Source organism: Crotalus tigris, unplaced genomic scaffold (assembly GCF_016545835.1).
Source record: "Crotalus tigris isolate CLP2741 ecotype Arizona unplaced genomic scaffold, ASM1654583v1 scf7180000024153.1733885, whole genome shotgun sequence".
NCBI classification, from domain to species: Eukaryota; Metazoa; Chordata; class Lepidosauria; order Squamata; family Viperidae; genus Crotalus; species Crotalus tigris.
This window is the reverse complement of record NW_024100414.1, coordinates 914,819-942,323: the sequence shown is the minus strand read 5'-3', so window position 1 is coordinate 942,323 and position 27,505 is coordinate 914,819. Positions and strand designations below refer to the sequence as shown.

Sequence of the window (27,505 nt, the reverse complement as noted above, 5' to 3'; positions counted from 1 at the left end):
TTCCTTCCTTCCTTTCTTTCCTTCTTTCTTCCTTAAAAGGGCCGGATTAAAAAAAGAAAAACTCAACACCTAGAATATCATCTTCATTGCACTTCAGGCCCGACCTAAGGCACCTTTCCTGCTCTCTTTCCCAAGGCTGCCTTTCTTGAGAAGGGCAACAGATCCCAACCTGGCTACTTCTAATGGGCTGGCTGCTGTGTCCTCACTTGGAAAGCAGCGTGTAGGACCCTTGGAAAACCAGATGCTGAGATAAAAAAAAACAATATTCACTTGGGCATCCAGACCAAGAGAAGGGATTCCTTCCATCAGCCTTGTCCAAAGGATCACATGTGTAACTTTCTCAACTTTTCAAAAGCAATCCATGATATATGGTGGGATATGCTTCCTCGGCGATTCCCCACCACCCTTTAAAAAATAATAATAAGAGTGGTGGAATTCTGTACTCCGTCTACTTGGCTAAGTCCAAATACACTGATTTTCCTTCCATATATACTTTGGGAGAGGGGAAAAAAAAAAAGCACAGGATGGGATCTTTGAAAACAGCAGCACATGGGACACAAAGCCCACAGAATGATTTATTTCCTCAGATCTCCTCCTAAATCTTGTCGCATTTCCCACCTACAGGATTTCTTCGCTGGACTCCGAGCGTAAACGTTGTCCTTGAGGACCACAGTGGTTCTAGCTATGTCAAGCACAAGTCACTGGGTACAGATTGGAGGCCAAGAAATGCATTCTTCCAAGAAAGCTTTGAAGATAGATCTCCGTTCTTGAGTTGTCTCCCTCTTAAAGCCAGATGCTGGAGAGCATTTCGGGATGGCTGCCTCGTCTTCTTCTCCTCCCCTTCCAAAGAGGTCACAAACCTTTTCAGATTTCTCCTTCTCACCTCTTCCCCAAAAGTTCATCAAGCCAACGCTATGAGCTTCCTTTGAGGTCTTACAGTCCCCAAGTCCTCTTCGTCCTCTTTGTCTATCAGCAGCCCTGGAAGGTAGACATTGCTCACTGATGAACTTTCCTTTTGTTGGGTTTTGTCTTTTGAGCAGCTTGAGCATAGAGGCAAGGCAGTGATTCTTCTTTGTTTCCTTCACCGGGTGAACTCCTGCCCATCGAAGTAGGAATGGGATGAAAGCAGCTTTTTTTTTTGGAAGTTGAGGTGGAAGGGTTGCGAAGAAGGATCATCAGAGAATCTTCCGTATTGCAGCAAGAACTGACAACAGTGGCATGCAGAGTAAGGGACGGCCTTTTTTTTGACCTTGAGCCCAAACTGGAGAATTGCACACAGGGTCCTCCATAATAAGAAGAGGGCTAATCTTTCGACGTGATAGTGGGCCAGGAGCCAAAATTCTAGATTTTGAGGGACAAAGTCCAGCATCTTTAGTCAATGTGCAATAAAGGCTGACTTCTCAAAACAAAAAAAAAAAAGAAACTTACGGACAGCGCTACATTTTCTAAGTTTTACACAACCATCCCTTCAACTGTGCTGGATTCTTTTGGGAGGGAGTTGATGAAACAGAGATTGACTTCAATTCACGCTTATTGCTGTCTGCTTTGCACCGTTTAAAGTCCCACCCTTCACATTTTAAATCTTTGGGGAATCAGAACATTATTTTTTTCTGATTTTTTTTTCTCCTCCTCCTCTTTTTTTTCCTCTTTTTTTTTTTGCTTTCTAATTTTTAAAAATAGTACAAAAATAAAGAATTTGCACACAAGGGCTTAAAAGTGACTGGCTGCATTTCAATCTCAGGAGAGAGAGCGTGTGTGTGCGCGCCCGTGTGCGCGCGTATGCGTAAGTGTGTGTGTTGTCGTAGTGTGGCCAGCTACGTCTTCCAAATCAAAAGCTTCAAAACCCAGCAGTTTGCTTCAGTCTGAAATTGTAAAAATTTGCGAAGGAGGGTTCGTTTATCAAAATTGAACCCAGGCAGAGTGGAACAGCTGCGCGACCCCCCCCTTTCCATTTTCCTTGTTTTTTTTTAAAGAAAAAAAAACACCTGTTGAGTTCAAAAATAAAACTCCAGTAAATTCCTTGGGTTTTGTTTTGTTGTTGTTTTTTGTTTTTGTGTGTGTGTGTGGATGTTCGCATTTAGAAAACTGCACCATTTCAAAAAAAGAATTTTGCGGCGAGGGTTAAAAACCCCTGCAGTCTCCAGAATGTGCATTTCTCCGCTTTAATAATCGTCAAGAGTGGTCTCCAGAAATACGTTTCGGACATCCAATATTGAAGCCAATTCCAAAATGTGCTTTTGGAGGTGCGGATTTTCCACCGTTTCATCCCTGGGCAGTTGGGGATACGATTCGGGATAATTCCTGGTTTCCTGCTGGAAAAAAAAAGAGAAAAAAATAAGAAAAAAAAAGCCACAAAATTAAAACGGTTGTGAAAAAGACATCAGAAGGCGGAAGGCAGAATAACAGCTGGAAGGGACCCCAAAACAGCCAGTGCAAAGCATGGTGCAAAGTATAGTGGCATCATTCTGTTTTGAAACTCTTCGAATTTGGTACTCACAGCATTCTGAGCAAACATTTTTCTCCCAGGGCTCATCTTTTATCTGCTATTCAAGCTAGAACTTGCCAGTGTTGGCTGCTTTTATGACTCACGATATTATTCCTAATGGGAAAATTGTGTTTGATACTCATTGTTTTGGGGACTCATCAGACATCCCAGAACCAATTAACAATGAGTACTGAGATGGCACTGTACGATAACACATTTTAAGCCTCTAACAACACTGAGCTGAAACTCGGTGGAAGGAAGGAAGGAAGGAAGGAAGGAAGGAAGGAAGGAAGGAAGGAAGGAAGGAAGGAAGGAAGGAAGGAAGGAAGGAAGGAAGGAAGGAAGGAAGGAGAGGAGAGGGAAGGAAGAAAGGAAAGGAAGAGAGGAAGGCAGGGAGGGAGGGAAGGAAGGAAGGAAGGAAGGTTGATTGCCATACCCGGAAGATTTTGTGCATTCTCATGGTGGCTGAGCAGAAAATAAACCTTGTTAGAAGCAAGCGCAGGAACTCATCTCCAAAAAACTGGAGAAAGGCCTGGTCTAGGAGGGGAGAAAGAAAAAAAAGAAAACTCAAATTAGAATACACTCTTCAATTTATGACCATTCGAAGCCGCCTCATTTGATACCTTCTCCCAGAGCAACGAGGAACCACGTTTGAACCACGGTGGCGGTGCTCTAGCCAACGAACAAGCTATCCGATCTAGCCCCGAGTTGCTAATATCACCGGTGGCTAGACATTCGCCTCATTCTCCTTCCAAGCATACCTATGGAGCGGGAATGAGTCAAGAGTTGTGCGATATCCCGGTTGATTTTCCGAAGGTAGTCGTGACATTTGTCCCACAGTCCTTTGCGCATGCTTGATAACCCGGAGACAAACAGGAATGCCATGAGCGGATTGTTCAGGAAGAAAGTGAAGAGGCTGCCTCGTTGGGATTGATCTACGAGACAATAAAAACCAAACCCCTTCACATTGCACCCAGCAGAAATGACGAGGAGCTCAAGAGAGGAAAAAGAAGAATCCTGAATTCTCCACCATCCTTGAGAGGTTTAAAAGGACCTTTATTTAGGACTTTTTCAGTTAGGGTCATTTATGATAAGAGCTTGGTAGCTTTCAGGACGATCCTTCTTCCTGTGTCGTTTCCATATTACCGTCCCCGTGTTTGGGAGTGAATTATACAACAGCATGAGTCCGTTTGCAAATCGGTAGTATATCAACACAATTGAATGAACTGATCGTTAAGAGCCTTAGGACTGGGCTTTTTTCTCTCTGCTGGAGTCATTCACCGTTTGGTGTAGTATTGTGATTGTCGTCCTTGTGTTTAAAGGGGAATATTCCGTTTCTGGCCTTACTCTCGACCAGTGCTTCTCAACCTTGGTGCCTTTAAGATGGGGAGGGGGGGATTTCAAATCCCCGAATTCCCACGCCAGGGAATTCTGGGAGTCGAAGTCCACCCATTTTAAAGCCGCTGAGGTTGAGAGGCGTTGCTCTGGACTACAGGTAGCCCTCGACTTAACGGCCACAACTGACCCCCAAATTTATGTTGATAAATGAGAGCATTTGTTAAGTGATGGTTTTTTGCCCCATTTTACAACCTTTCCTGTCCCTGTTATTAAGCGATCACTGCAGCTGTTAAGTTGGCGACACTTAGTTCACTGAATGACTTTTAAGGTCCCAAGAGGGGATAAAGTGACCCTGGGACACTGCAACCGTCCTAAGTCCATGCCAGTTGCAAAGCATCCAGGAATGCTGCAATGGTTGTGCGAAAAGCAGTCACATGGTTGATGCTTTTTTTTTTTTTCCCAACGCCGTTGTCACTTCGGACGGTCCCTAAACGAATCGTGCCAAGTCGAGGGCTACTTGTCATAATTTTCTCACCCTTTTTCTCAGGGACACCGAGATTTCTTTCTTTCTTCCCCTTAGTGACGGAAGAGAACTTACCTCTACAGCCAAACGGCGAAGTCTCCAGCTTCTCTCCTGCCTTCACAGCTGACCACCAGTTTTTCTGTGTCACAAATTATGTCACCAGACTGGACCTCATGCTGGGAAGAAGCTGGTAGAGGGGCGTCTCTCTCTGAGAGTGACACCTCTCCACCAGTTACCGTTATGGGGACTGGAAAAACGGGTGGGAAAATTAATTGGTATCGAACACTTCTCAAACCGGGCAATACGCTTTCTCCCAACCAAGATTTGCTAGCGGGGTCTCGCCAAATCAACCCCAATCCTTGGGTGGAAATAAGACAGCCATTAATACCCACACCCTATAGGTGCAACCCCCTATACGGGCACTCCTCGACTTACCACCATTCAAAGTTACATGACCCTCCGGGACGCTGCGGCCGTCATAAATACGAGTCGATGGCCAAGGGTCTGAATTTTGATTGCGGGACCGTTATGAAAAACGTCTGCAAGTCACTTTTTTCCAAGGATGTTGTAACTTTGAACTGGGGTAAGTTGAGGACTATCTATTAGAAGGACTTGGGTTTTTTTTCTTTCCAGCTGAGTTTTGATCGGAGGACCTCCGGAGTTTCATTCCATCCTGTCTCTAATAAAACTCAGCCAGACAGTCTGCATTCCGACGGAAGAATTTAAGGACTCCGGCTGCAAAATAAGCTACATTCCTGGGCTCCCATCCAGGTTTTCTTCCCTGGTTTTCTCTCCTCCAGTCTGATTAAAAGTCCCAAGAATTGTGCAAGGGACAGGGGGGGTTTAGTTGATCACATGACCCTGGGGATGCCATGACAGTCATCAGTCTGAAAAACGGTCCTAAGTCCCTTTGGTCAGTGCCGTTCTAACTCTGAACGGCCACTAAACTGTCGTAAGTCGAATTTCCCAACCAAAAGAAGCTTGCCATGCATCGCGTGACCGCCTACCTTGCAACGCTTTGGGATACGTGGTGGGAGAAAGCAAGCAGACCAGTGGCTGCCCAAACAAGTTGGTGAAATTCTGGAAGGGAAGCAGAAAACGGGATCTGAGAGACGGTTCCGCTCTTATAAAAAGGGACCACCGGCAGTTGCGTACGAAAAGCATGTGTTCAACCGGTTGGACCCACAAAGTTTACGTGGTGCCTTCAAGAAATCATATGGACGACACAACGGGAAATTGGAAGATCCTGCTAAGAAGCAAAATTTGCTTTTTTTTTCTGCCAAGGGAGTTTTCTTTTTAGCATATTCCTCCCCGCGGGAATGATTTTGCAGGAGGCTGTGAATTTTATCTGGTGGTAAACCTGGGGGGAGGGGGGGGAAAGGAACAAGGGTAGTCCCTGACATACGACGAACTAAGATCAAAATTTCTACTGCTAAGGAAGACAGTTGTTTAGCAGGTTTTGCCCCATTTCCTGACTTTTCTTGCCAGTCTTCTGCTGATTGGCCCAAAGTCACCCAGCCGGCTATTAAGGCTAAGCTGAGACTTGAACTCATCTCACCCAGTTGTTTTTTTCTGGATTATTGCTCCAAAATGGATGCTTTGTGCAGAACACTAAGAAGTTCAGGTTTTCTCTTCTAGAACCCTTTAGTATTGGGACTAAAGGCTAGATCCAAGAAAATATTTCTCAAAAGTTAGACTAATTTCCTCCTCTTGGCCTCTTCATGCCATTCTATACACAGTATGGTCAAGAGGACTAGTAACTCTAAACAGCCTCACCTTGTAGGCGACGCTGTTCGACGAATCCACTATGACAAACAGAGGCTTCCTGGTGAAAGGGTAGAGATCACCAGGGTGCAAGCTGAAAAAAAAGTCATCAAATCATCAAATCAAATGCCATCTGGCTTTGGAAGGTGGAAAACTCTGGCCTCCTAATTGTGGCCACTAAGTCGAGGATTTGACGTCCACGGCCGTCCGTCTCGCAGCAGTGACCACAGGGGGAGGCCTGACTGCCCAGCTTCCCAGGAACAAGCAACTCACCAATGCATTTCCTTGTACAACTGGTTCCGTTTGTGGATCCCGTCCCCGTTTATGACGTCCCGGTTGCTATTGGTCAGGACACCCCCAAAATCATAGGGACCTGCAGGGAGCAAATGGGGAGGGGGGTCAAGAACAGGAGAGGAGTTGGCTTGGGGGTGAACTAAACACAGAATAAGGAGCACAATTCCAGGAGTTAGAATTATGAGGGAGCTTGTAGAGGTCCTGCTGACCAAAACGTTGAAAACACCTGTCTTAAGGTTGCCACGTTTGAGAAGCACCGAACTGTTCGGACGTTAAGAGAGGATGCTAGCTTGAAAGGATAAATACGGTGACAACAGGTTAGGTTGAAAGGATGCAGGTAGTCCCCCAATTACACCAGTTCATTTAGTGACCGTTCCAAGTTATGTAGGACCATATTTCACAGTTATGGCCTTTGCAGCATCCCCAGGGTCACGTGATAAAACTCAGGCACTTGGCAACCGACTCAAAAGTTATGACGGTTGCAGTGTCCCAGGGGAGAGGTGTCAGCTGATTTCCCCCTGACAAGCAAAGTCAAGGGGTTCATTTGACAACTGAAACAATGGCAGTGATCCCCTTAAGGATTGTGACAAGAATAGTCGTAAAACTGGGGCACAATTTGCTTGGCAAATTCTCACTTCAGGCTCATTTGTGGTGGTAAGTTGAGGACTACCTATATGTTTTGAATAACCCAAACGGAGACCACTTTGTTCACACCCCAAGTTGGAGGTGAAACCCAATTCTAACAATCAGCGTTAGGCACTGGACTGTACGTCCCTTTCTCCACTGGAGGAGCTGACGAGGACTTGTCCCCCAGAGAGGTCTAGGTGATGGCAAAGAGTTGAAGGCATCTAATGTAATCACTCGATGCCCCCTTTTAACTGACAGCCAAAGCCACGTTATCCGCAACAGCTCTTGATCTTCCATAAATCCAGGAATGACTATGATCAGATGGATCTTCTGCATGGGATACGTTCCTTCGTGATGTCGAACCGTGACATGATTTATTGGGGCTTTCTAACAGACCAAGGCTTGGCGTGACATGCGCTCTAGATCGCGGTCTAAAGAAGCAGAGATCAAGGTAAGCAGAAACTTCTCCAAGACTTGGACTTAAGAGTTGAGAAAGGGCATCTCAAGCTTTGGATGGCCTTCAGCTGTCCAACAATTCTCCTTCTACTTAAAAATCAGTGTGGTGGACATCTCAAAGGCTTCCCCAAAGTTAGACGTAGAGGGTGGTCAATCAAGTTATCAGAGACAAGAGCTCACAAAACACAGACGACAAAATAACAGAAGAACAGAGTTGGAAGGGACCTTGAAGGTCTTCTAGCCCAACCCCTTGCTCCAGCAAAGAGACAAAATGGACCCAAGCACCAAAACACATTCCTTGAATCCTGTTAACAGCTTTTCCAAAGCTATTTGGGGGGAGAACGGGACCCACCACCTTTCCAACTATTATTTTATAGTGTTTTGTTGGGAGAAATGAGTGGAAGACTCTGGAAAAGTTAATGATTCATGCAAGGAAGATGTAACAAGCATGCATTTTATAAAGGAATGCAAATCTCAAATGGATGGAATGAGGTGGGCACAACGTCGAGGGATCCCTTGGTTGGGGGCAGACCTGATTCCACGAGATCCTCGTTGGTTTCACGTGGTTTTCTCCAAGGACTCAGCAGCAAATTTTAAAAAGGGGAGGGGGTGGAAGACTTGGGAAGGGAAGGTTAAGCAAAAGAGAGTCCTTTTTACCAAGGAAAGACACAAAACTGAGGATCAGAGGACGGAAACTACCAAAATCGTGAAAAGGGCTTGAATTGTCATGACAAACAAGGAAACAGCCACCACACACACCCCAAGACCACGTTGGAAAGCTACTGAAGGTCTGGTTTTGCCTCTGAACTGGGTGTTCAAAAAAAGCCAGGCCAGGTAAAGCAGAAAAACATCAGAATTTCTGATAAGATTTGGATACTTTCTAGGCTAGGTGGAAAGACCCACAACAATCCAGAAGAACATCTCTGCTTCACCACCCCCTACCAGATGTTCTCCATGAGGAGCCCTGGAACATCTCAGCGGCTTCTTAACCCTTCTTCTCCAGAGCCAGAACAAATGGACATGGCGCTGACCGGTAGGGTGTAAAAGGTCCAGCTGAGGCCTTCACAGCACACCGAAGGGAGTGTGTTGAAAGTGGAGAGGACCAGAACTGGGTTAAGCTCTTCTGGGCTCTGAAAGGCATGGCCCAAAGAGTTGAAGACCCACCCAACGAAGGACAACATCAGCTTCTCCGGAGAGTAGGCTTAGGGTTAGTGTGGAGGCTGCCTTGCCGTCCGCGAAACATAAAGAGAATTCAAGGCCTGTTCACAAAAGGAAGCATTCCTTTATTTGTACCTTCACTATCCAAACGACCTGAAGGGAAGACACCGGTGGCTGACAAGTAGATCAACAGGACGCTATTGGCAGGCAGCTCCTGAAAGAGGGATCAGAAGAAGGAAGGAAGGAAGGAAGGAAGGAAGGAAGGAAGGAAGGAAGGAAGGAAGGAAGGAAGGAGATGGGATTGAGAAGAGAGAAGGAAGGAAGGAAGGAAGGAAGGAAGGAAGGAAGGAAGGAAGGAAGGAAGGAAGGAAGGAAGGAAGGAAGGAAAGAAGGATGTATTTGGGAAGAGAGACATATTTGAAGATCTGTTGTCACAGGTTAACCCAAACCCAAACAAATAAAGCTATGGCAGAACCAGCTCCCTCAACTCCCAAACAAATTCTCTTAAGTCAAGCAAATTCTTTCAGTAAAACAAGGTGAAATCCTCAGAGAGCAGGGGGTCTTCAAACTCAGCCCTTTTATGACTCCTGGACTTCAACTCCCAGAATTCTGGGAGCTGAAGTCCATGAGTCATAAAAGAGCCGAGTTTGGAGACCCATCATAGAGTCTACCTGTACCCACTGTGGGGTCCTTGGTGCTCTCTGAGCTGGTTGGTTTTCTAGCAGACCTTTCATGACCCAGCTAAGGAACATCCTCAGTCTGTCTGCTTCCTATCCAGGGTGGCCATCACCTCCTCTGGACAATCTCTTGACCTGACTGAGCTTATTATTGTCTCCAGTAGCAACAGGCGAGATTTAAGCTCCTATCAGAAGACGGGACCAGCCTCACCTCTGCTGCACAAACCTTAAATGATGCCGCAAGGAAGGTGTAGAGCTGGCTGAAAGTTGGCTTGTACAACAAGTATTTGTGCGGGTTTTCTCTTCGGGCTGGTTTTTCGCTGCTCTCCTGCGGAAGACAGACACGCGCCTCCTTAAAGAAGTTCTGAGTATTTTTTCGCAAAGATCTGGCTGGCGTTTCATACAGGATCGTAGCTTCTTCACGGGGTTTATTTCTTTGTTTAAACAAATGTACGTGGCCACCCAACTCGTGTAGGCGACTCCATTAAAAATCCACAGCATAAAAAAAAACCATAAAACCGAGCGTGACGATAAAGACCAAAGACTTGCCTGCAGCCCCGGCTTGTTCATCTGCGTGGCGAGGTTCATGGGCTCTCTCTCCAGCGCCTGCAGCATCCGGAACATGTCGACTGTCAGCTCGCTAAACTTCACCTACCGGCGAAACGAGGCGGCATTTTAAACCAGGTTGGGCAGTCGCTCGAGCTTGTTAAGGCTTAGTGCCCTGAAAACTAGTTTCTCTCCCGCAAAAAAATGGACTATTCAGGGATGTGTGGAAGGCCAGCAGAAGACAGGAGGAGAGCGTCTGTCCCAAAGCTGCCTTGTTTCAAAAGGAAACTGGACTTCAGTTTGTTTGTTTTTCCTTGAAGACCATTCGCTTCTCATCCGAGGAGCTTCTACAGAACTGAAGAAGCTTCTCGGATGAGAAGCGAAACGCCTTCATGGAAAGACAAAAGTTCCGTTGCCTTTGCAAAAAGCACCTTTTGACCTGGACGGCTGAGAATCTCTGCATAGACAATTAAGCGCCACGCAAAAACCTCAGGCACCATCGAAAGGGTGAAACGCCCGTAACAACCTACCCCACAAAATTGATGAAACAGGATTGCGTCTAAAAAGCCAGAAGACTGGCGGAACGGAAAGACACAGATAATCCTCCATTTACAACTGTTTATTTAGTGTCCGAAGTTGCCAAGGCCCTGAGGAAAGTGACTTGAGGGGGTGTTTTTTTCACCCTTACAACCGCCGCAGCGTCCTCACGGTCACGTGATCGACATTCGGTCAGAATGCTGGTCAGGAGGAAGAGACCGCATGACCCCAGGCCACTGCAACCGTCACAAACATGAGCCCGTGTCCGAGCGTCCGAATTTCGATGAGGATCCTGCAGCGGTCGTAAGTCTGCCAAACGGTCATGCCTGGCTTGTCACTTCAAACGGTCACTAAAGGAACTGTCGTAAGCCGAGAATTACCTGTATGGCAGCCGACACCGCGCTGTTTATTGCGGTGTGGGGTGAAATGCACAGCGTTCCCCCCCACCTGATTGTTGCAGTTGCCAATGATAAGGGCATCGGCGAGGGTTAACTGCCCCACGATCATCCCTTGCTCCAGCAGTGGGGCTCCCGTTTCCGAGAGGCGGTTGGACAGGATCACCAGCGTGTTGTCGTCGTTTAAGACCATCACCGGGTCTGCCTGGAAAGAAAGAAGGCGAGATGGTGAAGGGTCCGGAGAATCGAGGCCCGATGAAGCTTAGGGTACAACATGCAACAACAGCAGGAGAAGTCAGGACAGCCAACTCGACAACTGAGCCTCAAATTACCCTTGCTAAAGCGAGGCAGTTGCTCGGCACGTTTTTGCCCCGTTTTGCCCTCTTTCTCCCCACAGCTGTTAAATGAGCTGTGCAGTCGTTAAGCGAGGCTGGCTATACCCAGGGACTTCTGCTAGTCGGAAGCCGGCGGGGAAGGTTACCATAGGGTGATCACGTGAGCCAGGGACACTGCGACTGCCACAAACAGGCTTCAGTAGCCAAACGCCTGCATTTTGATGCTGGAACGTTTGTTAAGTGTGGAAAAAATCCCCCTTTCCCCCCCAGTGTCGTCCCTGGGGAAGTCTCTGCCCTCCCAGCCTTGTTACAAATTTTATAGACGGTCCCCTTTGTAACGTTCACCCAACCAAACCAGGTTTCCGTTTGCCCCACAGAGAGAGAAAAATTCTTGAGAAACACACGTCCGAATAAGAACCTTTTTTTTTTCTTTTGTTCCCCCAACAGATGAGAATTTGGGGCCTGGAGAAACAGGAATATTTTGTAAAAAAAAAAAAACCAAAACAAAACAGCCATGCAGGACGTCTGTAGTCCTTACCTCAATGAAAGCAGCCACTTCTTGCAGGACGAGATTCCATTCTACCTGATCTTCGGTGTTGAAGCGGTGGGTGTAATCTTCAATCTCGTCGGATAGTTCCTGGGAAAAGAAGCCGACATTTCTCGCAAAGGTCTGCTCTAAGACACACCACCAGCTACAACTTGGAGTGTAGGAGGTTTACCTTGACCAGTTCTTTGACCACAGTCATTTTGTTGAGTAAGAGGCAAACCACAATAAACCGGGCGTAATAGCGTAATTTCTTCACCACTAGCTCGGGCCTGTGAAAAGAAGACGACGGAGATGAGAGGAACCCTTTAGCAAAAAAAAGAAAAAAAAAGGCGAGTCCTTGCTTCTTAGGAGGACTGTTGAGTGACACCGTTGCCATAGTTAGGTTGACTTTCTTCTCAAAAGTCCTAACTGTTGATAGTCTCCGAAGAGGAGGCAAAGCGACACTTGTGCTAAGTTCTAGAGATCCAATCTCAGCAGCTGAGGGGCCTTCAAAAGCCCAGAAGAACTGGTCACACAATCCTGTCCCCACAATGACAATGAAGCACTTCTGGCTTTTTTTAAAAAACTCACAAGCCTGACCTGTCTTCCTTGTTGACCTGGGAGTAGTAAGACCTCTGCCGTATCGCAGAATAGAAGGAGAAGGCTTCGTTCAGGTAGCTGGTTTCAGAGGTGCGAAGGCTGGGGAGGGAAGAGGTGTGGGATCAGCTCCTCCTTTCAACTTCAAACAATTTTCTCCTCCAGTGCAATCCTCACTGGAGATTCTTAGCATTATTCCTTTCTATTCTGATCAGAGAACGGAATTGGAGTCCCCCAACTTTCTTTTCGCACCTGTGGCTACTTACTAGTAGTGGTAGTAAAGCTGCCCAATCTTGGAGGCGATCTCCCCAATCTGCCAGCGCTTCAGGCCGTACCGATTGTCCAGGACTTGTCTTCATTGGTGACCGAAAGAGGAAAGCGCAGGTCAGACTTGAGTTAAGGCACGGCTGCTCTACTAGTCTTTCGGATTTGACTTCCCAAAGTAGCAGAACGACAGATGAGTTTGGAAGGGACCCTGGGAGGTCTTCTAGCCCAACCCCCTGCTCATGAGACCCTATAATACTCTGGACAAATGGCTCTTCGTAAAAGCCTCCAGTGATGGAGTGCCCACAACTTCTGGAGGCAAGAAGTTCCACTGGTTAATTATTCCTTTAGGAAATTTCTCCTCATTTCTCGGTTGCTCCTCTCCTTGATTAGTTTCCAACCGTTCCTTCTTGTCCTGCCCTCTGGTGCTTTGGAGAATAGGATGAATCCCCCCCTCCTCTTCTTTGTGGCAACCCCTCAAATATTGGAAGACTGCTATCATGTTACCCCTAGGCCTTTTTTTCCCCATTAAACTAGACATAACCAATTGTAGCAGCCATTCTTCAGATGTTTTAGCCTCCAGTCCCCAATATAGTACTCTTTACATTAGCACTGATGATGTTACCTAGTTGGGTCATGAAACATCTGCCAGAAAACCACTCAGCTCAGAGAGCACCCAGGACCCCTCACTTCAACTCTGAGCTACAAATATCCTCCTTTACTGGGTTTTACTTTGTTAATGCTCTGAGACTCCGATTTTCTGCCTAAATGAGCTAGGAAAGGCAGCTTAGCCTAACTGCCAATTGGGAGAGGATTCCCCCCCCCCCAGACTTACACAACTATTGTGTTTTGGTTTTCTGCCCTTTTCTGCCCGTATTTCCTGCCCGCTGAGGTTCCTGTGATTTAGTAGAATTGCTGAGAGGATTAGGCTGCTTTGAGAGATAGCCAAGCCCTGGGAATGGTTTTCTCTTACCGATGTTGCTGCTGGAACTTCCAGAGCTTGGTGTAAACATCAAAGGTCCTGCCGAAGTAAGATTGCCACTGCTTCTGCCCATACTGGGGCAAATCTCTGTAAGACAGCAAATTAAAAATAAAATAAAATCTCAATTTATCCATCAGGGAGAAGAGAAGTGACAGCTGGAGGGACGTACTCAGAGATGCTTCGGTTATATTAGCCTCCCCATGCCTTATAGAACGTAGAATCATAGGCTTGGAAGTGACTGACCTCAAGCCGTTGAAAAGCTGCTTGGATTTATCCAGCAGGTAACAGAAATCCGTGACCGTTTTCCTTTCTCCCTGGGGAATGTCATCGTCTATCCCACAGGTTGACATGATTTCGCTCGAGATCAACTCCGTCCTGGAGAAGGAAAAAAAAAGGAAAAGAAAAAGTTAATAATTGCACTGATCCACTTAACAACTGTGGCAAGAAAGTTTGTAAAATGGGGCAAAGTTCAACGGGCAAAGGTCTCACTTAGCAACATAAATCTGGTGGTCGTAATAGGGGGTCGTAAGCCGAAGGCTGCCTGTACTATTCAGGACAAATGGATGTCCAGTCTCTTCTTAAAGATCTCCAGTGATGGAGCACCCACAACTTCTGGAGGCAAGCAGTTCCACTGGTTAATAATCCTCACGGTCGGGAAATTCCTGCTAAGTTCTAGGTCGCTTCTCTCCTTGATGAGTTTCCATCCGTTGCTTCTTATCCTGCCCTCTGATGCTCTGGAAAGTAAGTTGACCCCCCTCTTCTCTGGGGCAGCCCCCCAAATATTGGAAGACCGCTATCACTTTCCTGCTTTTCTGACTGAGCAGAATCTGCAGGAACCCACCAGCCAGCAGGTCATCAGCAGGAAACGTCCAGAAATATAAACAGGAACGAGTTCAGAAGCTGGTTACACAGACGCATTCGGAAGCCGGTGGCTTCCCCTTCTGTCACAGGCATTCAGCAAAGCCTGACAGCTCAGGATCATGGAATTAAGGACGACAAGTTTCTAGACTGGTGGAAGGAAGGAATCCTTCGCAGCAAAGGCCTCTTCCAAAACACGCCGTTTTAAATCTATTGGGTAAAGGAGACGATTCTAAAATCCCCATTATCGTCACCCTCCCCATCTGTTAAAATGTCCATTAAAAAGTGTTCCCAAGCAAATTTCAGTCCCTCCCTGAAAAAGCCTTCCAGGTTTACATGCATTTATGCCCTATGAACAAGTCCCTGCTCTGTCACCCAGGATAAATCCTAGTCGTTGTGATGGACACCTCCAGGCCAAACAAACTGTTGGGTGAGGAGCTTTTCAGCAGGGCTGGTTGAGATGGGAACGCGCTCCGTAGTTCCAGGGAGAACAGGGATCAGGTGAGGATTTTAGATCCAGAAGCAAGATCGCCTGCCCCATTGTAAATCTGGAGCAGGGTCCTTCCTGAGTTGTTTGGGTGCAAAGAAGAAGGCAGACAGGCATGACTCGTCTACGTGGAGGTCTAAGTGGAACTAGGATCTGCAGGAGGAGAGACCAGCTCGCAGTTTGTAGAGCTAAAGACGGGGTGTGTGTGTGTGTGTTTCCCCTTCTATTTGCAACCGCCAAAGAGTTGAACATGCAGGTTAAGTCCTCGACTTACAACAGTTCACTTAGTGACCGTTCAAAGTGAAAAAAGTGACTTAGGACCGTTTTTCACCCTTAGGACTGTCGCAGCCTCCCCATGGGTCAGGTGATCAAAATTCAGACGCTGGGCAAGTGGTTCATAGTTATGACGGTCGCAGTGACCAGCAAAGTCAAAGGGGAAGCTATTTTCACTTCACAGCCGTGTTACTAACTTAACAAATGGGGCAAAGTGGGGCAAACTCCCTTAGCAAATGTTTCACTTAGCGGCATAAATTTGGGGCTCCACTGTGGTCATGCCTCCAGGGCTACCTGTGTACCTGACCCACCACACCTGCATTCCTTGCTCTGAATGGGATTTTAAGCCTCCTGTCGAGCTCAGCAGCCAAGCCCGTTAAAAGGAAGCGAGCCTCCGCTCAAATGCTTCTAAATCTGAATTTGGAACCCCATCCAATTAAAACGCAAAGGGCCTGGGGGAGACTTATACACCTTCCTTGCCCAGTTCTCCAACTATCCTCCCGTTCTTATGACCCCTTCTCATTCAGCCTCCTGAACCTTCAAACCTCGCGGCACTGAAAGGTGAAGGCAAGGTGGGAAACCCCACAGGACGGAGCGAGAGCGAGTAAACCAGGTGGTCTGAAAAAGCCTCCCTGGAAGAGGAAACAGATGGAGAGAGAGAGTAAAGCAGAACACACAGGAGTGAAAAATGAGCAAGCTGGGAGAATGCCAGTCTGGCTTCAGACGCATAAAAACAATTTTGAGGAGTGGGAAGGAGAGGAGAGAGAGAGAGAGAGAGAGAGAGAAGCAGACAGGCTAAAAATAATCCAGATGCAGCCAGGGAAATGGAAAAACTATGAGAAAAAGGTAGAAAGGATTTTATTTTTTAAAAAAGAGCACAGAGGAACGAATTTGCAGAGAGATGGTGAAGGAAAGACGGAGAACTGCATCGGAGACGGCATTTAAGACCCCTTAGCGGCAATCTGACTTATCTGAATTTATCCAGATAAGACAAATCATAAAGTAGCCACTGAGTTACTTTGTGTACTGGGAAACTATGCAGAAACATAATTTTAAAAATAACAACAAATTCAGAAATCAAAACAGCACTAGAGTTGTGTAACAAAGTAACCTCTTCCTCCCAACTTATACAAATATAAAAAAATAATAATACAGGCAGTCCTTGACCTGCGATGAAGCACAAGCTTCCCGTTGCTAAGCAAGACCTTTGTTAAATTAAGGGAGCTTTGACCTGTTTTATTATTTTTCTTGCCACAGTTGTTAAGTGACTCACTGCAGGGGTTAAGCTAGTAACATGGTCCTTAAATGAATTTGGCTTCCCCCATTGACTCTGCATGTCGGAAGGGGAAAAAGGGGATCGCGTGACCCCGGGACGCTGCAAACCGTCATAAACTAGGTGTGGAGCGGAGAAGGAGAAGATAAAAAAGGAGGACAAGAAGGAGAAGGAGAAGATAGAAAAGGAGGACAAGAAGGAGAAAAAGAAGATAGAAAAGGAGAAGAGAAGGAGAAGGAGGACAAGAAGGAGAAGGAGAAGATAGAAAAGGAGGACAAGGAGAAGGAAAAGATAGAAAAGGAGGACAAGAAGGAGAAGGAGGACAAGAAGAAGATAGAAAAGGAGAACAAGAAGGGGAAGATGGAAAAGGAGGACAAGAAGGAGAAGGAAAAGATAGAAAAGGACAAGAAGGAGAAGAAGATAGAAAAGGAGGACAAGGAGAAGATAGAAAAGGACAAGGAGAAGGAGAAGATAGAAAAGGAGGACAAGAAGGAGGAGGAGGAGAAGGAGAAGGGAGAGGAGGAAGACTTTGGGGTCCTTGATTCTCTCTGAGCTTGGTGGTTTTCTTGCAGATGTTTCATTTGGGACATGCTGGCTGGGAAATGCTGGGAGCCAAAGTCCAAGTTGTTAAGATGGTGAAGCCGGCCCTTGTTGTCTTGCAAGGAGGCAGATGAGGACACCGGAGCCTGTCACACCAAAACACCCTCCCAGGTGAACGGAAAGCAAACCGTCAACACGCCTGGGAGCTTTGCGGTGGGCCCACGGGAGCTTCGGCTAATCCCACCCCAGAAGGGACTTCCCAAGAGGAACCGTGTCGCCGAAAAGAGAAAGGAAAAAAAATCTGCCACGCCACCCTCCCAAAAGGCTTGGCGCAGAGACACAAAAGGCCCCGCACACAAGGGAAGAGAAATTAAGAGAGCCCAGGCTGGTGTGCGTGAAGAAAAGCAAAATAAAATCCTTGTTATTTTTAAGTCTTGAAAAGCAGCACAATTGGGCGGGTTGGGTTGAGTGAAAATAGCAGAAACCCAGCGAAGAGGGCAAGGTGAGGTTTAGCCCAACTCTTGGAAACAGCTGGAGAAAAAAAAAAGAAGCTTTAATTCTATTTGTTCTGTGCTGGTTTCTTCCTGGTCTTCCCGATTTGTGTATGTGTGTGTGTGTGTGTGTGTGTGTGTGTGTGTAGAGGACCAGAACACAATTCTAATCCCCTGCTCTAGATATACAAAATAGTTTGGCCAAGCACACATACGTGCAACGGTCACCCAGAAATAGCCCATCTCTTTCTCATGATTCTACCTTTAAATATATTTTTTAAAAATATATTTTTTTAAAAAAATATTTAAAATATATTTGAAAAAACAAACAAACAGGGAAGGCAGAAAAAATGGGGAGGCCTTGTTTTGGTAGATCTGCAGCAGCAGAACACAGAAGCTGGCTGGACTTTCCACTCTGCCAAAGCGAAAACCCCTATTTTGGAACAATTGGCTGGATTACCCAGAAATTAAACCCTGATTACACAGCCAGGCGTAACAAAGCTCCAGTTTAATAAGCAAGAAAAGCGGGGCACGTTGGAAAAAATATATGGCGTATTTGCTGCACAAAGTGACTAAGGAGATTGTCAGTCAATCCAGGTCATGGCTGTCTCAAAGATGCTTTTTCAAAAGGCAACTGGACTTTGTTTCACTTCTGATTCAGTTCTGGCGATAAGCGAAATGTTCTTCTTCTTCAAGGGAAAAAAAATAGTTCAAAAAAGAAACAAGCACCTTTGAGGTATTTGCTGCATTCTTCATACTATTTTTTTTAGACATTGATTGAGAACAGAGACTCCCAGCCCATAAACTAAACGTATAACAGAAACAGAGAGGACTTTCAGGAAAAGACGTTGGAGATCACAACTTGGTGTTAAGGTATTGCTGATTCAAGCAGCCACTGAGTTTTGATGTTTTGGATAATGGATAGAAGCTTTTCAGTTCTCCACTTCCAAATCAGTGAGTCGGTGCCGTACGTGCGGCACTGTACGTGCGGTGGTGTATGTGCGGTAATGTGCGTGCGGCACTGTACGTGCAGTGGTGTACGTGCAGTACCGCACGTGCGGTACTGTACGTGCGGTGGTGTACGTGCAGTGGTGTACGTGCAGTACTGTACGTGCGGTACTGTACGTGCGGCACTGTACGTGCGGTGCTGTACGTGCGGTACTGTACGTGCGGCACTGTACGTGCGGCACTGTACGTACGGCACTGTACGTGCGGTGCTGTACGTGCGGTGCTGTACGTGCAGTGGTGTACGTGCGGTACTGTACGTACAGTGCTGTACGTGAGGTACTGTACGTGCGGTGGTGTACGTGCAGTACTGTACGTGCGGTACTGTACGTACGGTGCTGTACGTGCGGTACTGTACGTGCGGTTGTGTACGTGCGGCACTGTACGTGCGGTACTGTACGTACGGTACTGTACGTGCGGTGCTGTACGTGCGGTACTGTACGTGTGGTTGTGTACGTGTGGTACTGTACGTGCGGCACTGTACGTGCGGCACTGTACGTGCGGTGCTGTACATGCGGTGCTGTACGTGCAGTGGTGTACGTGCGGTACTGTACGTACAGTGCTGTACGTGCGGTACTGTACGTGCGGTGGTGTACGTGCAGTACTGTGCGTGCGGTACTGTACGTACGGTGCTGTACGTGCGGTACTGTACGTGCGGTTGTGTACGTGCGGCACTGTACGTGCGGTACTGTACGTACGGTACTGTACGTACGGTGCTGTACGTGCGGTACTGTACGTGTGGTTGTGTACGTGTGGTACTGTACGTGCGGCACTGTACATGCGGTGCTGTACGTGCGGTGCTGTACGTGCAGTGGTGTACGTGCGGTACTGTACGTACAGTGCTGTACGTGCGGTACTGTACGTGCGGTGGTGTACGTGCAGTACTGTACGTGCGGTACTGTACGTGCGGTGGTGTACGTGCAGTGATGTACGTGCAGTACTGTATGTGCGGTGGTGTACGTGCGGTACTGTACGTGCGGTGGTGTGCGTGCAGTGGTGTACTGTACTGTAGTGTTCTGTACTGCATTAAGCAAAATATTATTTTGCAGACATATTTCTTTGCCATAGTGTTATTTTGGCTAAGAAAGCATGAATGAAACTGATTTGCTATAAGGGTGGACTATCTGAAGATACATATGGCTTACTTTTTTCTTCTTCCTCCTCCAAAATCTGGATCTTCCTTCCAACTTTTTGAAAATGAGTGGGGTGGTTTTCTGATGTATTGAAGAAGGACACAAATACCAATGGTTTAAAGGAGTTGCTACTAAACAGAAGCTCTCACATGGGGATCTAATATGCAACAATGCACCATTTGTCCAACCCCCTGCTCAAGCAGGAGACCCGATGCTCTATTTAGAGTTTTTATTCCATTCACTGATAAACCTTGTTGGAAATGTGCTGGAGCTTTTTTTCTTTTTTTACAGAAGGAAAACAGCCACCAAGACCTCAACAGAGTCCTAGGTTGTCCCAAAGGTGCTTCCCTCCCCCCCCCAAAAGGCAACTGGACTTTCTTTTTTTCTTTTCTTTGAAAATCATTTCGCTTCTCATCCCAGAAGCTTCTTCAGTTCGGCTTCTTGGATGAGAAGCGAAATGCTTTTCAAAGGAAAAAAACAACAAAGATCAGTTGCCTTTTGCGCTTCCAAGTGACCAACAGCAAAATCTCTGTTTTTACTACAGGTGCCAGCTTTTTGCTCGTAGAGTGCCCAAGAGAAACAGCTGGCCGGAAAGATACTATTACAGACACCATTCCTTTTATTCTGTCGGCGCAATAGAAGGCGTGGAGGAGAAGCTGGCTCTTCTCCTCCACGCCTTCTCTGTAAAGCTAAAGAAATTCCTCCAGCTTATGTCAATATAATTTGGACCTAGTATTGGTCTTCAGACAAGAAAACAATTCCAGGATTTAGATTAATCCTATCAAAGGCCTTCGAGCGAGGCTCTTGAGCTTTTTACAGCAAGGGGAAAACAGAGGCCACCAAAAGAGATTTACTATCGCTGTGTTTCACTCAAGATTTACTCTTGGAGTAGGCCCATGCCATAAAACAAGCCCCAAATAATCGCCAGCTTACAATTCTCCCTTTAACATATATCAATGTGGCATGTCTACACAATCCAGAACACCAGCCACGGACCACTTAAACGAGGCCTGAGTAGAGTTATACTTCAAAACATGTATATTATGGTCTTTCCTCCTCATTCAGTACTCAGCATTCAAACTTAGTTGATGTCAGGCGAAGAGAGCCTTGGATAGACTTTAACTGAGGTCACGATGACTAACAACATCTTGTGGGGCTCTAATGTATTAAATACTGACATCATAGCTTAGCACTGTTGGTGCAACGAGTCTCTTTTTTTGGTATAAATTTTATTAGTTTTTATGGGTTAGGAATGAGGTAGGATTGGGATTGAGATTAGGATTAGGGTTGGGGTTTTTCCAAATAACATTCTCAATGTTTAGCAAACAGCACAATGTCTGGGTTCATGTGTTTAACAAGAAATAATAGGTAACAGTTAATTATCATAAACAATATGTTCATTAACCATTCGACAGTCTTCTTCTTACTAATAGATATTCAGAGTTACATATCACATTCCTTTCTCTCTAACTCATGTTTCTAGCCATTGATAGACATTATCCCATGTTCTAAAGTTCACGGAGTCTTCTTTCTCTTTTATCTTTAAAGTGTCCATTTCTGCACACTCTAAAATTTTCTTCATTAATACTCCTTCGATTGGTAAATTTTCATTTGTCCAATGTTGGGCAAATACAATTCTTGCCGTAGTTAGTACGTGTAGAATTAAATACATACCAACTTTCTCATAATTTGCTCCTAGGCGCAACGAGTCTTAACCACACCCTTCCCATCCGGAAATTAAAAGGAGGAACTTCGTAATTTGGTCCCTCCAGGAACTGTCCATGCCACCTCCTCACCAAGACCACGGGCTAAGATCCCTGGGGGGTGACAGCTGTCAGTCATTGCTGCCTCACACAGCAGGACCCCTCTTCCTGCCTTATTCCTGGAGAAGTCAGAGGTTTGCAACCGCCACCGTGCGAGGGTGACAAGAGACCTTGTTGTTCTAATTACCAAGATCCAACATGCTAATAATTATTTTCCTCCCGTCACCCACGTGGAAAATTGTATGTGTACGAGAGGAAGCGTTTTTAAAATTAGCTGAGCGCCCACAGCACCAGGAAAGCAGCGGGGATACAGGAATGGGAGGGAAGAAGACACTGGTGGAGGAGATGGATTTCAAGACCTACCTTAACTCATGAATGGATCGGCAACCATCAACTCCTTAGAGACCCATCTGGCGTGCCCGGTTTCTGACAGAGACACACTGGTGTGAACTGGAAGGAACACAAAGGACGGGCAGGTTAGAAAAACTGGCGAGAAATGGTATTCATTTTTTTCTCTCTCTCTCTTTTGGGATTTTGTATTTTAATCTTCGGAATGAAATAAACTTGAGAGAAAGAAAGGGCTATCTGCATTCAGGTCAAAATCCTTCCAAACATCCAAACCTAAAATCAAAGTTTCATTTTTTTTTTCTCCCCCATTAGCAGTCCAGAAGCAGAAACAAAACTGAAATAAACACTTTTCCTTCATTCAAACAGCCAATTCCGCTATCTCTGTTCAACCTAACATGAAGTGGGTTAACTAAACCAGGATCGCTGGCCAAGGTAAACCTGAAGAGGTGAGAGATACTCGGGGAGGAACAAACGGCTAGCAACAGGCTCTGATAATTGTGAGGCAGGCTGTCACCTCCTGAAGGCACCGTGGCACCAACCCCCAGGTAGGCAGAGGAACCCCTGGGAATTACACTTCTCCCGCAAGCAACCAAGGTTTGTGAGAAGCTGGAGGACAAAGGAAACCAGGAACCGTCGGGGATACAAAGCAGGGGAAAGCAGCCAGCCCTCTTCGGCGCACATCAGGTGGCAGCGCGCCAACTTTGCTCCAGTACATAGCCAAGTCCTGCCCCGTTACCTCGAGAAGTCAGGAAATGCATTTCTACAACAGCCAAGTTCCTGGAGAGCATCTACTGTGCCAGGGCTACATCTAGCATCTTGCAGACGGGGAAAAAAAAAAACCCCTCTGGGAGCCAAGAACCTGTTAGGAAAACAACGAGACCTGACGGAAAGGCCGAGTTACAACCACATTAGGCCCCTTCCTTTTCAGGCAGGCTGACCCAGCAGGGTGATGCCTTGAGTTGAGCCCGAGAAAGAGAGAGGAGTTGCCTCTCAAATGCCCCACAGCCAGTTCTGGATTTGCTTTCTTCACCGCGAGTAGAAACTATAAAGACACTTTGAAAGTCCACCCCCCCCCCAAAAAAAAGACAGCATAAAAACCCAACAGCCTTGATAAATCCCTAATTGGAAGCCCTTAAAACTCCATAAAAACTGACCGAGTCTTTGTGGACTACCATATCCAGTTTATGGAGCAAAGCAAGCCTTGGATCCTAAACGTCTAGCTAGAGTCTCTGATTGATAGGTAGGTAGGTAGATAGGTAGGGTTGATGGGATAAGTGTCAACAAGTTATCTTATCTAGCAGAGGGGAAGATTCAGTCCAGAATTATCTGCCTTCAACTCAGTCTGTTGTGCCTCTTAGTCTTTTAGTCCCTTCTTAAATGTCTTAAGCAAATTCAATCACATATGTCACCATTTATGGGTGGGTGGATGGATATAGATGGATATAGATATATTGATATGGATACATGGATACAGATTTGTACACGCATATATACATACAATGAAGCAGTAGATGTGAACTTAAATGGACTCCAGAAGATGGTAGAGGACAGGGAGACCTGGAGGAACATTGTCCATGAGGTCGCGATGGGTCGGACACGACTTCACAATTAACAACAACAACAATATACATACAAACATACAGAGAGAACATAGGAGATCCATAAAGGAGAAATTTTTTTCCAATAAATAGACCACTAGTTTATGGCTTGGAAGATCTTGCTTCTTTTTCTAATTTTCTAATAATAACAATAACAATAACAATAATAATAATAATAATATTGGAAGGGACCTTGGAGGTCATCTAGTCCAACCCCTTGCTCAGGCAGGAAACCCTACACCATTCCGGACAAATGGCTGTCCAGTCTCTTTTTTTTGGAAGCATACATCTATTCCTATGGATACATAGAACTATCCCAAATTCATTTCTCTTCATTCTTCTCAAGCAACTTCTGATCCTCTGGAAGAGCGAATGGAACTCAACACCAAAGGAACACAAGCTTCTGATTCAAAAGCCCGAACCAACGACAAGGGTAAAAGAGACACTGGTGAAGTAGGACATTTTACAAAAAAAAAATGAGATTAATCTCTGTTAAAAAAAAAATCCTACTTGAAGTCCACGCACCATGAAGTTGTCAAGGTTGGGAAATATATTGTAGGTCTAATTCATTCTATTAAGTCAAACACCTCTTGTGCAGAATTTAGAGAGCTGCCTTCTGCCAGATCCATTTATATATTTTTTGGCCTTTTAAGCCCAAAATAGATTCTCCAGCATTCTTTTCCTCATAGCCCATATTTGAACCTCAAGTACTGAAAGACTGCTATCCTATCATGCCTAGTCCTTCTCTTCATTAGATTACATTACAGATGAGGAGGCTGCAGGAATTGGGGATGTCTAGCGTAATGAAGAGAAGGACCAGGGGGTGACATGATAGCAGTCTCCCAATATTTGAGGGGCTGCCACAAAGAAGAGGGGGGATCAACCTATTCTCCAAAGCACCAGAAGGCAGGACACGAAGCAACAGATGGAAACTAATCAAGGAGAGAAGCAACTTAAAACTAAGGAGAAATCTCCTAATGGTGAGAGCAATAAACTGATGGAATAGCTTGCCTCCAGAAGTTGTGGGTGCTCCATCACTGGAGGTTTTTAAGAAGAGATTGGACAACCATTGGTCTGAAATGATATAGAGCTTTCTGCCTGAGCAGGGGGTTGGACTAGAAGACCTCCAAGGTCCCTTCCAACTCTGTCGTTCTGTTAAGACTTTCCACGTGCAGCAAATGAAGACATGGCTTCCAGTCCCAGACCACAAATCAGATGGAAACTGAGTTCCATCAAGGTCACCTGTAACCGTAACTCTGCCTCTTTCTTTGAAAAACACCTCTTAAAATAATCGTAGCCTTAATAGGAAGTGGTGCCTCCATGAAGGATCTACAAGACAGCAAGTCATTAAGAAGACGTGCCTGGTGTCATTGGGTCTAATCTGGCAGAATCTCTGATCAAGATCTTTTCTAGGAAATACAGGAAGTCCTCGGCTTAGGACCACAACGGAGCCCACATTTTCTGTCGTTCAGTGAGATATTTATGAAGTGAGCCTGGCCCCATTTTACAACCTTCCTCGACGTTAAGTGAATCACTGCAACCCGGTCGTTAATTGAATCTGGTTTCCCCGTGGACTTTGCTTGTTAGAAGGTTGCAAACAGGGGGTCACATGATCCCCGGGACTCTGCGACCGTCGTAAGTATGAACCGGTTGCCAAGCGTCTGAATTTTGATCACAGGACCCCCAGGATGCTGCAAACGTCATAACTGTGAAAAACGGTCCTAAGTTGCTTTTTTCAATGCCATTGTCAGTTTCAATGGTCACTAAACAAACTGTTGTAAGTCGAGGACTTCCTGTACAAAGATGTACAATTCTATTCTAGGGCAGGAAGAGAAGAGAAAAAAAAGAGGACAGGCCCAACTATAAATATCCTTGGGGAATAAGCTGGTAGTAACAAGACTATGAAGGCAACAAATGAAAACAGAAAGCAGTGTATTTTCTTCAGAACAACGTCGACACCTTGACAAAATCCGCTTGTTAAAAGTAAGAGGGGTGTTATGTGTGTTTTGCTTTGATTGTTGATGAATTCGCACACTTGGGAGAAATTGGAAGGCTACAGGAAAATCTCTCTCTCCCTTTCCCCCCCCCCCCAAAGCAAGCATCACACAATCCCCCCCCACACACACACACAGACACAGAGAACATATCCACGGAACCGATGCAAGATTAATAGGAAGGTACAACATTTGTTTAACGGAAGAGAACCTTATGTCATTTAACTTGGAAGAGGGTCTACAAAAAGATTGTGATTCTGGAGTGGGAAGTGGGGAGAGAAGAGAGAAGACAGCAACATGGCAGAGGGAGAAGCAAGGACATTCCCCCCATACACACACACCCGCACACACACACACACAGACATACTAGACAAGCACAATCCAGCCACCTTCATCATAAAATGCTTCAATTGCACACCACCGAAGGCAGGCAACAGTCTGCAGAGCGAGAGACTCAAAAAGCCCACCCACCCCCAAATTTTAGGACTCCAAAATGCTCAGGGTTTCTCCAGGAAGGGGGGGATGTGAGCCTTCCCCTATTCACACACAAAAGCCAACATTCCCCCCCCCCAGCACCAAAAAACTGGAAGTCCACATCACCATTTCTGATGTCTTCTATTGTCTGTTAGATCCTTTTGGAACATCTTCAAGTCATCTTCAGCACCACCATCACCACCACCCCAAATTTATTTTTGTTCAGTCTTCCAGAACCCCCAGAATGCCCCGTTTTGCAGACCTCCCCCACGCCATTGTCCACAACATTTGCTCTGAATAACACAATCTCTTCTGGCTCTCCCCTGCCCCAAATCCAACAACCAGCTTCATTTTGGACATGACATATGCGATAAAACCTTCCCGTGCCCTCCAACTCACCCATTTCAAGCGGCAGCCCCCTCTCCGTGACCTCTTTCAAGAGAAGCCCCCCATTTCTCCTCTGCCCCCTTACCTTGGCACCCAAGTCCCCCTCCCTTTTGGGTGGGGGGTCCTTCCGAGCTCTCTGGCCCTGCCCTTCTCCGCCAGAGGTCCGTGTCCCCAAATCTGCCCCCCTGTCCTTTCACGGTCAACTCTCCCCCACCCCACCCCATTTCTGCTCTGCGTAGACCTCAGCATCTTGAGGCGAGCCTTCCTCCAGGGTGGGGGACCCTCACTTCTTGCATGGAGGGGGGGGTCAGCTGACACCGAAGGAGATGGAGAAGACCTTCCTTGGATGTCCTTCCAGACCTTCAGAGGAGACCCCCTCGGCCCAAATCGCCTTCTTCGACCCCAACATCTACCAGCCCCCCCCATTTCGCATCCCCCCCCTTGGTGGCTCCCCTTGCCACCCCTCTCCCTATGACACCCCACCCACCCCCACTGGCAGAGGCAACCTCCAAAACCCTCCCCTCTGAATGCTCCCCCTCCCCAAATTCTCCCCCAATCCCCCATCCACCCAATGCACATAGGCTTGGCATCCTGCAGCAGCACCCCTTATTCACCTTGGAACCCCCCGCACCCCAACCCACGGGCGCCCACCCCCTAAATGGCCCCTCCAGCCCCCTCCCCAATGGCTCCAAGGCGCTTCTGCAGCCCAGACCCTCCCCAATCCCCAGACCCCGACCCAAATCCCCGACCCCGCTCGACCCCCCCCCCACAATCCGTGCCAACGACCTGCGCCCCCTCCCCTCGCTCGTCTCCCCCCTCCCGCTTTTCTCCGCGACCCTCCCCACCTTTGGCTGGCCCTTCCCGAGAGGCCGGGCCGGTCGGGGGCAAGCGCGGCGGGCCGGCCCTCTCGGCGTTGGCGCTGCCCAGCCAGGCGGCGGCGGGAGCGGCGGCAGCGGCCGGAGCGGCGGGGACTCACCGCTCGCGCCAGGTTAGGGAAGGATGGAGCGGCGCCTCCCCCTCAGCCTAACCTGGGCACGGCCTCGCCCGCCCCGCCTCCTCGCCCCGCCGGCTCCCCGATTGGCCGTGCGCCCCCCGCGCCGGACACCGATTGGCCGAGCCGGCTGCCTCTCGCGCGGCTCCTGGCTCTCGCCCTCAGCAAGTCCCGGGCGGCCGTCGGGAGGGAGGGAGGTGGGGGGGGAGGCGGCCGAGCGACCCCTGCCGGCCAGGGCGAGGTAGACGCTTTACCTGCGGAGCGCACGGCGGGCTTTGCAGGCGGGGGGGGGGACACACGGCGCGCGCTCACACCCGCGGGTGGATGCACGCCCGACCCTCGTGTCGAGCTCCGTTCTGACACCAAAGCCTTGTGGCGGGCGTGCA

General features: G+C 47.2%; 1 protein-coding gene across 6 annotated transcripts; it reads right to left on the bottom strand.

The window, feature by feature from the left end:
* On the bottom strand, positions 1-27,164 carry SCAI (suppressor of cancer cell invasion). 6 transcript variants are annotated; one of them, XM_039322990.1, is made up of 18 exons: positions 26,974-27,164; positions 21,691-21,777; positions 13,748-13,879; positions 13,496-13,591; positions 12,525-12,611; positions 12,262-12,360; positions 11,855-11,951; positions 11,674-11,772; positions 10,853-11,005; positions 9,872-9,973; positions 9,534-9,650; positions 8,781-8,859; positions 6,384-6,483; positions 6,123-6,204; positions 5,354-5,426; positions 3,247-3,420; positions 2,922-3,022; positions 1-2,312 (listed from the first exon to the last, which is right to left on the bottom strand). In XM_039322990.1, exons 3-18 carry the CDS (start codon positions 13,852-13,854, stop codon positions 2,163-2,165), a joined length of 1,716 nt encoding a protein of 571 aa, XP_039178924.1. In that variant the 5' UTR covers positions 13,855-13,879; positions 21,691-21,777; positions 26,974-27,164; the 3' UTR covers positions 1-2,162. The 6 variants fall into 6 exon arrangements, with proteins under 6 accessions (XP_039178924.1, XP_039178925.1, XP_039178928.1 ...); XM_039322991.1 differs by having other exon boundaries at positions 1-2,309; XM_039322994.1 differs by having other exon boundaries at positions 8,799-8,859.
* Between the last annotated feature and the right edge of the window lie 341 nt (positions 27,165-27,505).